Consider the following 12011-nt stretch of genomic DNA (forward strand, 5'->3'; position numbering starts at 1 on the left):
GAAATTTCCTGAAGAAAATAAAAACATCCCCGCCCACAGAGTTCTTCTAAGCCACTAAGGGGAGTTTTGGGGCTTCACGCCAAGGCCACAAAGTTTGCCAGCTTCAGTGAGTCACCAGCCAACCTCAGTCAGACCCCAGAAACACCATTTTCTGGAGGGGTGTGTGTGTGTGTGTGTGTGTGCACGTGCAGAAAACCCCCTCTTGTGTTTGCTGTTACGCCTCTGGAGTAAGCCAACTTCTCTGGTTATTATGAAGAAACCAAAAGTAAAAGGCCCTCCACGCTGGGCTCTAACAGTATGATAACAAATATATCCAAGAGCAGGCCTTTTTAATATGTTTATTATTATTATTATTTCACATTTGTGCCCCACAAATTCAAAGCGATTCAAGCGAATCATTTATAACCTAAGCGTTTACAACAATCCTGCAAGGCAGCCCTGTTGAACCTCTTTTGCCCCAAGAGACAAATTTCATTTCAAAGAAACTCTCAGGCATTCCAGGGGTGGGGGCAAAGGGGGTGGGCGCAAAAATGCCAGCCTCTCTTAGCTTGAAGCGCGGGTAGGTTGGCACCAGGTCGCTGTCCCTGGGGATTTGCTATCGCTAAGGAGGATGTCGATGGAGATCTTGTCCCAGATGAGTTTATGCAGAGCAACAATTTGGACATAGCTTAACGTCAGTTGCAGCAGAGGTAAAGGGATCGTCTACTGAAACAAAAGGGCACCCTTCCAAGCTGTGCTGTTTCCAGCCTCATGCGTACCTCTCCCACCTGAGGCACGCTGGTCATCCGCAAGGGAGGGAGCCTTCTCAGCAGTGGCACCCCCGTTGAAATGCCCTCCCCAAAGAGCCTCAACACTGATATCCTTCAGGCACCAGGCAAAACCAGGTTTTATTTACCCAGGCGTTTTAACAGATCGGATTCAGCAGAGCAAGGTTTGTAAGGTCTGTCTGCTGCTGCTATCTTTCCGTTTGTGTTTTATTGTGTTGGTGTTAAGTTGTGCCCTGCCCTAAAATCTAATATGCTGACGGGAGAATTATAGCCGTTTTAAACAAAGAATGAAGAATTTAAAAATTCGCCCCATCCCTCCTCAGAACATAAGAGATCTTTGTGTCTGTGTCTGTGCATGTGTTAGTGGTTGTGTGTGTGTCTGTGAGAGAGAGAATGTGTGAGTGTGAGTGTGTTTGTGAGTGACAGAGTATGAGTGTGAGAAAGTGTGTGCGTGTGAGTGTCTGTGTGTGTTTGTGAGTGTGTATGCATATGAGTGTGTGTGTGTGACAGTGTTCACAAGTGTGTGAGAGTGTGTGTGTGAGACAGAGAGACAGAGACAGAATGGGACCAAACGCATCACGGAGAACCCTCCGCCCTCATGCGCACCAGCACACCGGTTTCTTGAGCAGCGCTCATTCGCTTCAACAAGGCGGCGATCGGAGTCGCTCCCAGACTGCGCCAAAGGCACTGACCTGCAGGGCAGCGGTAGCAGCGCTTCGCGGACCCTGTCTTGCTCTCCAAGCCGCCAGGGCCGTCGCAAGGAGCCCGTCCCTAAAATGGCAAACAGACCACAGTCACCGTTAAAAACTCCCACGATACATCAGAAAAGAATACGGCAGAAATCCGAAAGGACACTGATTTCATTCCATGCTCGGTGCAAGTGCTCATCACACCCAGACAGCCTCTGCCCCAGAAGGGTCAGAAAAGGACAAGGAAAATGGTCAGGGGTTGAAGAAGTTTCCCTCCAAAGAAAGGCTAAACCAGGGCTTAGTTTGGGGTGGGGGGGATGATGGGGCGGGTGCAGCAAACCCAACAGAGTGCTGTAGCCTTGTTTTGGTTTCTATTTAAATTATATTTGCTTCATTTAGAAGAACAGGGGAAGGGGGGAAAAAACCCCAAAGCAGCTTATGGAATTCCCTGCGACAAGATGTGGCGACAGCCCTGCTAGGGTGTCACGGGCATTCGACAAATTCACGGCCGGGGTGAGTTAAAGCAGGAAAACAACGCTAGAAACAATACTCTACAGCTTAATTCCTGGCAATAAAAGCTTCACACCAAAATACGCTGGTGGCTATTTTGTCTTTTGGCCCTGCCCACTTGCCTTTGCCCCCCCCCCCCCGGCCACTGGAATGCAGCCCCCAAGGGCCAGAAGAGGCCCAACACCTCTTGTCCTACCACGCGTAAGGCCCCAATCCTATAGCTATTTACCTGGGAGCAAACCCCACCACACACCACCAGGCTGAGTTCCTCTGAGCAGCGATGTAGAAGATTACACCCTAAGGAGGCACAACTGAAATAACCACCTATCGCTAACATCTGTTGCCTTCGCTTCCCTGCTCACCTGCCTTCGCTTCCCCTGTGCGAAACCTTGGACCGAGGTAGCAAAATCTCACACATGGGAAGCGAAGGCAGGCGAGGAAAGAAAGCTACATTCCCTTTCCCCAACCAGGCGCCCTCCAAGGTTTCAGGACAACAGCTCCCATCTGCCCCAGCATGGCCAACCATCAGGGATAATGAGCCGTCCTCCAAAACATTTCCAGGGTATCAGGTTGGAAGGCATCGATGATGCAAACCAGACACCCTGCGGCAATTTAAAAATGGGACATTTCTTGACATGTTGCCAGATCACATTCTGCTGTGTGCACGCAGAGGGCATAAACTGCGCAGGCCCTGGACTAGACGCGCGATGCGGCAGCTGAGAAAGCAAAAGCAACCTCGGGCTGCATCAACCAAAGGGGAGTGTCCAGATCATGGGACATTTCTGCTCAATTCTGCATTAATCAGGCCGCATTCGGAGTAGTGTGTCCAGTTCTTGGCCCCCCATTTTAAGAAGGGCACAGACACACTGGAGCACACCCAGAAATGAGCTACCAGGATGGGGGAGGCATCTGGAAACCAAGTCCCTCCAGGAACGGTTGAAAACACTGGGCATGCTTGGCCTGGAGAAGATGAAGCAGATTTCTTTTCTGCTGCTCCCAAGGGCAGGATTAGAACCAACAGATGGAAATTGCAGGGATGCAGATTTGGGGTAAACATTAGGAGAATTTCCCTAACGGTGACAGCAGTGCAACAGATTGACTTGGGAGGGGGTGGCTTCTCCTTCGCTGCAGGTATTTAACCTGAGGCTGGACGGACATCTGTCAGGGATGCTGCAGCCGCACCCTGTGGTGTAGAGCCTGCAATAAGGGGGTTAGACTAGATGATCACCAAGGTCCCGTCCAACTTAATGACTCTACATTTCTAGATTGTCAGTGGAGTCCTTCTGACCTGGCCATCATACGAGGGAGCAGCATTAATAACGGGAAGCGTGAAAAGTACGAGTGGGCGGATTTTCATCAGTTTTTTTTTTTTTTTTAACATGCCTCAACCACCAGCCGCAAGCCAAGCAGGGCTATTAATAGCCTCAATGGCCAGCTCAATGTTCCAATTGAGGCCATGCTTGTTTCATGAGAATGCTCGCCGGCTGCAAGAGCTGGGTCAGATTTCGACTGAACCAGTATCATCTGTAGCTCTTGAAATGAGGCGGGAGAAAAGTGAGGGCAGGAAGTCCCTCAGAAGTGTTGCTTGGCGGCGGGTCACAAACTCTGCATACATAGGCCCCCCCATTTCAGCACCTGGCACCTCCAACATAAAACAAGCCGCAATTAAATGATATGTACTGCGGAAGCTGTGGCGTTGTTAGCAACAAATGCATTTCCTAGGGCCCCCGATCAATTCCCCAGACCCCCCAATCAATGCCCCCAGACCCCTGAGTATTCACTGGTGCCAATGGAAGGTGGTTGTTGTTTTAATTTAAATTTCACCACAGGCAAAGCCAGCCTACTAAGTTCTCAGTCAAATCACTCAAATAAAAGAAATGCTTCAATTAACTGTTGACGGTTTTATTGTCAGCTTTTACTGTTGCTTTTATCACTATTTTATTGTGATTATGTTTTTATTACTTTCAATATTTTAACTGTTTTATGTATTTTATTGCTGTGAACCACCTGGGGGGCTTCTGCCCTGAAAGGCGGCCAATACATTTTTAAATAAATAAATAAATGGCCCTCTACTTCAAATCATCCCAAATCAAAGAACCCACCTGATCTTTTAACACACAGGCACTGATACACACACAAACACACCAGTATACCCTCTTTTCTCTCTCTCTCTCTCTCTCTCTCTCTTTCTTTCTTTCTTTCACAAACACACCAATCTATGGCTGGCTGACCTCAAAATGTGCTTTTGAAATGTCAGTCAATTTTTCCCCTTTCATCTCCCGACTGCTTTTCTTGTTTCGACTCAGGTCTGAACCCCCTCCAGTCATCCAGAAAAATCAAACTCAGCGTCTTCAGACACAAGACAGACAGATCCAAGCAATGTCTGACTCCTACCTCTTCTATTATGGGTGTCCAAACAAGCAAAAATCAAAATTGCTAGTCCAGAGCTTTTAACAGAAGGCCCCTGGAAGAACAGAAATCTTACAGAAAGAAATACTTCAGTGGATAAGTCTGAAATCCTACGCATGCTTTCCAGAGAGTAAGCCTGTTAAACACAGTGTAATGTACGTAAGAGTAAACACTCTCTCCCTCTCTCTTTCTGATGGTTAATTTCTAGAAAGGGCTTTTTCAGGGCAGGGGTGATGGAGGATTATAAAATGATGCCAGGTGTACAGAAAGTGTACGGAGAGGAAGTTTTCTCCCTCACTCATTTTACTGATTTATTCTTTTTCAATGTTAAAAACATCCGCACCTTCAGCCCCAAAACATACCTCCACATTCCTCTCATCAATATGACTATTCAAACAAACCATAGAATTAAACATCCAAACAATAAGGGTGAGAGAAAGTAAATAAAACAATTCAATCAGCAAAAAACAGTATGTGTCAATGTCAAACATCCGAGCGAATAAAAGCATCTTGTGCTAGCGCTGAAAAGAATATAACAATGTCAGCACCAGTTCAAGGTCCCTTGGAGACTATGCATAATGACTGGAGAACGTGCAAAATTCCCTCTTTGTTTCTTCAACAGACTTTGTGCATATTCTCCTTGAGGTTGAATATATGTGCTTAGGAATGCAGCCTCTGTATCCAGCTCCAAATATCTCTTAAAGGAAGTGGGCAGGAGCAGGAAAGAGCAAAGGCCTTCAAGCTAGGGATGTACAGAGTTTGTTAAATCCATGACATTTGTGTTTCACAGATTGTCAGGTGTCTTTCGTTCCATCTCCCACTCATGGAATTGGATTTTTTTCACCAGAGTTTCATTGACCTTGCATTAATCCGCATTAGCACTAATGCACACTTGCACCAATGCACACTAATTAATGCACAGTAGCGCCAATGCAGAGTAGCACAAGCATGCATTAGCACTGATGCGCATTAGTGCATATCCCCCCGAAAAGCAAAAAACCAGCCCACAGAATCTGCATCACTCGGACAAAGCTGGTCGGCTGCAGAATTCGCAGGTTGGATTCATAGGAATGTGAACTCATTTGACTCCATTGCAGATTTCTCTGACATCCCTACTTCATGCCTAGGGGCGAGGGCTTCTTGGACATCTGGCTGAGGAACAGGAGGATGCTAGACTGGACCGAGAACTTGCAAACTTACCAGAATCTAGCAGGTCTGGAGACTTAATCAATGCATTAGGCTCTGTCACGCACGTGCAATGAGGCCGACTTCCGCGCCACAAGGCAATTGAGCCTTCTGGATTTCAATCAGCCAGTGTTGCCTCAGGCAGAGCCACAAACATTTGGTGTGGCTCAGAACCATTGGCAGCTCTGCCTCTCTGTACTCACACACAGAGCGAGGCCCAAATATGCAACTGTCATGTCGGGCTGCACTAGGGCTTTGCACAGAGGGCTTTCCAAAATTTTCCGCCCTCTTTGCAAGAACATAAGAGCACTGCTGGATCAGACCAAAGTCCTACCTGGTCCAGCATTCTGTTCACACAGTGGCCAACCAGCTGCCTGTGGGAACCCCACCAGCAGGACATAAGTGCAACGGCACCTTCCTGCCCATGTTCCCCAGCAACTGGTGTACATAGGCCGACTGCCTCTGATCCTGGAAGGAGCACAGATCCATCAGGACTAGTAGCCATTGATAGCCTTCTCCTCCAGGAATGTGTCCAAGCCCCCTTTTAAAGCCATCCAAATTGGCGGCCATCACAATATCTTGTGGCAGTGAATCCCACAGTTTAACTCTGCACTGTGTGAAGAAGTCCGTCCTTTGATCTGTCCTGAATCTCCCACCAATCAGCTTCATGGGATGACCCCTTTCGGTTCTAGAATGAGGGAGGGAGAAAAATGTCTCCCTATCCACATTCTCCACACCATGCATAAATCTGGGCACCTCTCTCATGTCTCCCCTCACTCGCCGTTTCTCCACGCTCAACAATCCCAGCTGTTGTAACCTTCCCTCACAGGGGAGTTGCTCCAGCCCCTTGGTCATTTTAGTTGCAGGCAGAGAAAGTGGGGGGACAGTTTCACCGAATTTCTCCAGAGGGAAGAGAAGTGCTCCAATGGTTTCTCACAGAAAGGGCTCACCCTTGGCAGGGGTTGGAGCACAGCTGCGGTCTTTCCTCCCCAAAGGGTTGGGGCGAGGTGGGAGTTTCACGATCACTGCAAGCTGCCAGAGCAGCAACGGTGAAGAAAATCTGGGGAGAATCCTGCAAAATAGACTTTTATTGGGGTGGGGTGGGGGAAACGTAAAGAGAAATCTCGGACCTTTTCTGAGAAAAATGTCTCCTGAGAAATTGTGGCTCAGCTGTAGCTACCATTCTGCAGGTTTTAGCACTTTCCCCAGGGTTTCTCAAATGTTAAATTTCTGAGAGGTGACTGTGGATCTATCCTGTCTCTAATGCAGATGGTTAGAATACCGCCACTTCCCTGAACGTCCTGTAGCAGGGGTGTGTGTGCGTGTTTGTGTGGCGGGGGGGGGGCCGGCGTGTTGTGTCCAGCTCCAGGGAAGAGATGGAGCTACTGCTGTGCCAAAATCTGTCCTCCCATTTGCTGAAAGAGTTCTTCCCCTGTGAAAAGAGTTTCCATTGTTCTGCAGCATTCTCAGGACACTTTATAATTTATTTCAATTTACTGGTGGCTTTTGAGCTTACCTAATCACTGCAAGCTGGCCAAGGGTGTTTCTGTTAGACATCTCTCCAAGGCTCTGCAGCCTCCCGGGCTGCCTGCGCTTCCTGATCTAAGCCCTATGGGAGGACTTGCCTCCTGATGTCTTCCCCTGGGCTTTAACTGAAATGTGGGAAACCAAGGAGGCTGCCAGCCAACAGAGAGATGATTGTGCAGTCAAAGGCAGGACACTCGCATGCACTCTTCGGCCACCTCATAAGTAAGGTAAGCGCAAGGCCCCAACCGATGAGAATTTCTCTGAATTGTTCTTCACCTTTTGAATGACTTTTCGAAAGCAATTTCCTTTCTACTGAACTGAATGAGAATTACTGGAGGCGGGGGGGGGGGAATGTGGAAGAGATTTTCAGCATGGCACTAATTTGCACCATCAGCCTGAAGTTTGTGCACGGCCAGGAGTGCTTTCTGTGCAGGAAACTGGCCTTCTTTCGCGCGCTTTCCTTTTCTCATTCAGCCCCAAAATGACTCACGCATGAGTATCCTTTTGAGGGTGCTGAAACCCTGCGATGCTGAATCAGAACATTCAGTTTGCTAGAGATGAGTAGCAAGGCCAGAAAAGGGGGCTGCGTAATACAGCGACATGCCTGTAACAGGCTGCTTCAGGAATCGAGTAGACAGCCATCAGAGAACTGAGATCCTTGCTTTTCTGATAAGGTTCTGAACCCTAACAGGGTTTCCCCCTCATACCCTTCTTTTCAGAAACCCACAACCACATCTGAGAACTGAACAATAAGATCTCCTTCTGTCTGAATCGTTCTTTGAGAATCGTTCTTTGAGACAGCAGTTAAGAACCAGGGAATTGAATGAAAGATAGAAAGACTAACAACAGTGTGTGCGTGTGCGTATGCATAGGCTAAATGTTTCGGCTGTGCTGTTAGCTGGGTATCAGGAACAGCAGTTTGGAATGCCTGGAGATGAAAGTTCCTTAGGAGAAAAAACAGGTATGATTCATGTAATGCTTACAAATTGCCCTCCAGATTGATGTGGATCCATATCAACAAACTAGCTTCAGCCATTTTCATCCCCACCAGGACTGCCAGTTCAAGAGCAAGGCCCCCCCCAAATACTTCTCATTCCAACAGGATAGCTCACAACAATATATATTTTGCTGGGAAAATCCATCCCGCCACCTTACAGCCACTCTGAGGATTGCAGGGGAAAATATATTGTTGCTGGGAAAATCTATTCCCCCCACCCAGCTACTGTGAGAGTTGCCACTAAGTTCAGAGAGAGCAGGGAAGTCGGGGCGGGGGGGAGGTGCTGAAAGCATCCCTGCTAATAAAAAAGCCCCAGTCTGCGTCCCTGTGAGCCCTAGCTCCACACCACCACCATCCATCATTGGGGACCAAGCTACCCTCCTAAAGCCTCTAGAGGGGAAATTATTGATGTGTTCCAAATATTTCTGCCCTGGGCTTTTCCTGCAATCCAGGTGACTTACGACGGTACTTCAGGGCAATGACCATTGGGAGTTGGGGCGGGATGGGAGGATAAAGTATAATTGTCTCATCTGGACCTCCTCAATAAAGAGAGCTGGAAGAGCCTTCTAAAAGGCGTCACAGAATCACAGGCGTTGGAAGGACCCTCAGAGGTCATCTAGTCCAGCTCCCAGCCTGAGGTAGGAAGTCCAAAGCTAGAGCATCACCAACCAATGGCCATCCAGCCTCTAAGTGAAGACCTCCAGCAAGGCAGAGCCCACCCAGCCCTCTAGGGAATTGGCACCATCGTCAAGCTGCTCAAGACATTTCTCCTAATGTTCTACTGAAATCTACCTTCTTGTCACTTAATCCCAATAGATCTCTGAGACAGCCGCCAAGAACCAGTGTTTGCCCCCTTAACACGGGAACATAAAAAGTTGCCTTATACTGAGTCAGGCCCTGGGTCCATGTAGCCCAGCACTGTCGACACTGACTGGCAGCAATTGCTCTCCAGGGTTCCCAGCAGGATTCTTTCTCAGCCCTACCTGGCGATGCCAGGGATCAAACCTGGGACTTTCTGCACGCAAAGCAAGGGCTGTACCACTGAGCTAGGGCCCCTCCCCTTCTATGTGGCAGCCCTTCAGTTATTCCCACAGTGCTTTCACGTCCCCATCCCAGTCTTCTCTTCTCCAGGCTAAACACACCCAGTTCCTTCAACCCAACCTCAGAGATGTGGTCAGTGGAGCTCTTTGGGCATGCCAGTGTACAACCTTGGGGCCACCACCCCAAATGCCCCGCTCCTTCCTCAGGCCTTGTAGACCTACCGCAATGATGGAACACAAACTGGAGCACCTGACGGTAGCAGGTGGATCAGGGGATGACATGGGATTCTGTCACCCCTGAAATATTAGCAGAATAAGATTGGCATCACCCCTTCCCTCTTTTTTTGTTTTGATATCCTCCAACTCTGGGATAGGGAACAAGGCCTCAGCATGTCTGGAAGTCACAGCTTATGCCCGTGCAAGTCCCCTGATAGGCAGATGCTACTTGTGGTTGCTTGATGGCAACTTACACTCCACGTGTGCTCCAAGGCAGTCTTGATTTTGCTAATGCTTCACATTCCCTGGCACCAAGACCTAGCAGCAAAACCAGAATCTAGGGCGAATGGGCTGAAATTAAAATGCCAGCTCCCTTGCAGAGTTGCCATGTTTTATCCTCAGGTTGAAATGGCAGGGGAGAAGATTTTGCCTAAACATGAGAAACATCCTGAAGGTAAGAGCTGTGCAAAAGTGGAACAGGCAGCTCGGGAGGTGATGGGCTCTCCTTCGCTGGGGGTATTTAAGCAGAGGCTTAGACAGCCATCTGTCAGGGATGCGAAAGCTATGTTTTCTGCACAGAGCAGGGGGCTGGACTAGATGACCTCTATGACACCACTATGACGGTTCCCTAGGACTGTACACTGGATGCATCCATCAGCCAGAGAACCCAGGACCAATGCCTTCCCTGTCTCCCAGAAAGAATATGAGAGCAAGGAGGAGACCAACCTGGCCCCCCACAGCGACCAGAGAAGGAACATCTCCAGAGAGCTTGTTTCACCCTCTCCTGCCAGAACAAACACCTATAAGAAATTTGAATGGAAGGACTGGTGGCCAAGTTTTGCTTTTTTCCTCCTCCCTCCCAATCCCTTTAACTTTTGTGTCGTGTCTTTTAGCTGCTATGCCTGTGTGCAGGGATTGTCTCATTATTAATCTTTGTACGCCACTCTGGGAGCCTTTGGGGAGGGCGAAATTCCGTAAACAAATACATAATAAATTAACAAGGTCCCTTCCAACTCAGGTTTGATGTTTCTGCACCCTCAGCAAATGCCCCTGGAACTTCTCGCCATCTGCGATGGTCTTACTAGATAAAGATCTGGAGACTAAGGGAGAATGCAACCAATGTCAGTTGTAAAAGAGATTGCCTGCTGCTCACTTGCTCTGCGGAGACCCAGGCCAGCTCGTAGCATTACCACCTCATGGCATCTGCTTATGAAAGGCTTCCCAGTGTGTCTCTGACAGATATGTAGATAATGGCAGATTCCACGTACTGGGGCTTTTTACAGCCCAAAAACGCTTCACGATGGTTTTGAAAGCTGTAGGCGTCACGGACTCATTTAGATGGAAAGACAGAACGATGTGGGATGGCCCTATGCAAAGTAGACCCCATTGAAACAAATGGGACTACAGGGAGTGGCCCCTAACTTTAGTCTCCTTCATTCCAATGAGTCTGCATAGAGCCAACATGGGACCTCACCCCTAGGGTTAAAAATTCTTGCCAATAAAAGAAAGTGTTAAAAAAACAGAGAGCCCCCGCCCGCCCCCCCGAAGGCCAGCGTCTGGAAAGACCCAAACGGTTCCCTGCGGCCATCCCTCCGTGTGGGCTACGAGCCGCCCTGTTCCTCGGCTGCCGGATGCCGGCTCGGCTGGGGCGGCACGGCGGCTCCTTCGGGCTTCCCAGACGATACCCAGCAATACCAAATAAATCAGCCGTCCGGCTGGCCAGGGGACGCGAGACGCGGCGGCCCTGTGGTGGCCTCCGGCAGGGCGGCTCCCCGCCCAGCCGCCCCCATCCATCCCCGGCACCCCGCTCTGACACTCGGCCGACGCGGGCGCCCCGGCCGCCAGCGCCCACCACCGCCAGCCCACGGCCGCGGCCAAGGGGAACGGGCGCGCGGGGCCCGGCCCCTCCGGACGCGTCGGGGCTGCGCGCCCTCGTCCCCCGCCGGCCGGCTGGCGGGAAGGGGAGCCGCGGTCCAGCGACGCCCCGGCTCCGTCGCCCTCGGGGGGCCACGGCGCGCAGTCCCCCGCCGGAGGGCGCGGGCGCAGCAAGGCTCCCGTCTCACGCCGCGCCGCGCCGCGCCTCTCCCGCCCCGCCTCACCTGGGCAGGCGCCGCGGCGCTCCTCGGCAGCCGCGCCGCCAGCAGCAGCAGCAGCAGCAGCAGCCCGCCCGGGCGGGGGCCCCGGCGGGGCGGCGGGCGGCGGGCCATCCCTCCGCGGCGGAGCAGCCAGGAGCCTCCCGGCGGGCGACGAGGGGCGCGCAGCCTCCCGCTCGACTCGACGGCGCGGCGCGTCTGGGCGCGGCGGGGCCGGGGCCGGGGCGGGGCGCGGCGGGGCGGGGGCGGGGGCGGGGGCGGGGGCTGCTCCGCCCCGAGGGGCAGCGCGCGGCTCCGCGCCGGCAGCGAGCGAAAAGCCCGGCGAGGCAGAGCGGGGCCGCGGCGCGCCAGCCCCTGCCCGGAACGGCGCGGCTCCGCCCGCCGCCCGCCTGCCCCGCCGCCCGCCTGCCCCGCCGCCTTCCGGGCAGCCCCCCTCCCGCCTGGCTCGCCGGCTCGCCCTCCGCGTCTGCCCCGCCGCCCGGGCTCCGGCGGCAGCGGGACCTGCAGGCAGCGGCTCCGCCTGCCCCGTCGGCTGCGGAGGAGGGGGGCTGCAGGCGCCTGGGTGCGCGGAGCGTCCG

At 51.7% G+C, this 12011-nt stretch overlaps 1 protein-coding gene across 2 annotated transcripts in view; it reads right to left on the reverse strand.

Moving 5' to 3' along the window:
• The window catches only part of LOC146335194 (tumor necrosis factor receptor superfamily member 8-like), a 36539-nt gene extending 24906 nt beyond the window's left edge, over nt 1–11633 (reverse strand). Inside the window, exons 1-2 of one of the 2 annotated variants that reach the window (XM_084822121.1) lie at nt 11440–11633; nt 1460–1538 (exon numbers count right to left, since the gene is read on the reverse strand). In XM_084822121.1, the coding sequence (XP_084678247.1) occupies nt 1460–1538; nt 11440–11547 (187 nt within the window). In that variant the 5' untranslated portion in view covers nt 11548–11633. The remainder of the gene's footprint in view (nt 1–1459; nt 1539–11439) is intronic. The other variant, XM_084822122.1, reaches the window with a different exon arrangement.
• Nucleotides 11634–12011: the final 378 nt, after the last annotated feature.

This window comes from Heloderma suspectum, chromosome 15, assembly GCF_057233095.1.
Source record: "Heloderma suspectum isolate Gila_16-S chromosome 15, 16-S_ref, whole genome shotgun sequence".
NCBI classification, from domain to species: domain Eukaryota; kingdom Metazoa; phylum Chordata; class Lepidosauria; order Squamata; family Helodermatidae; genus Heloderma; species Heloderma suspectum.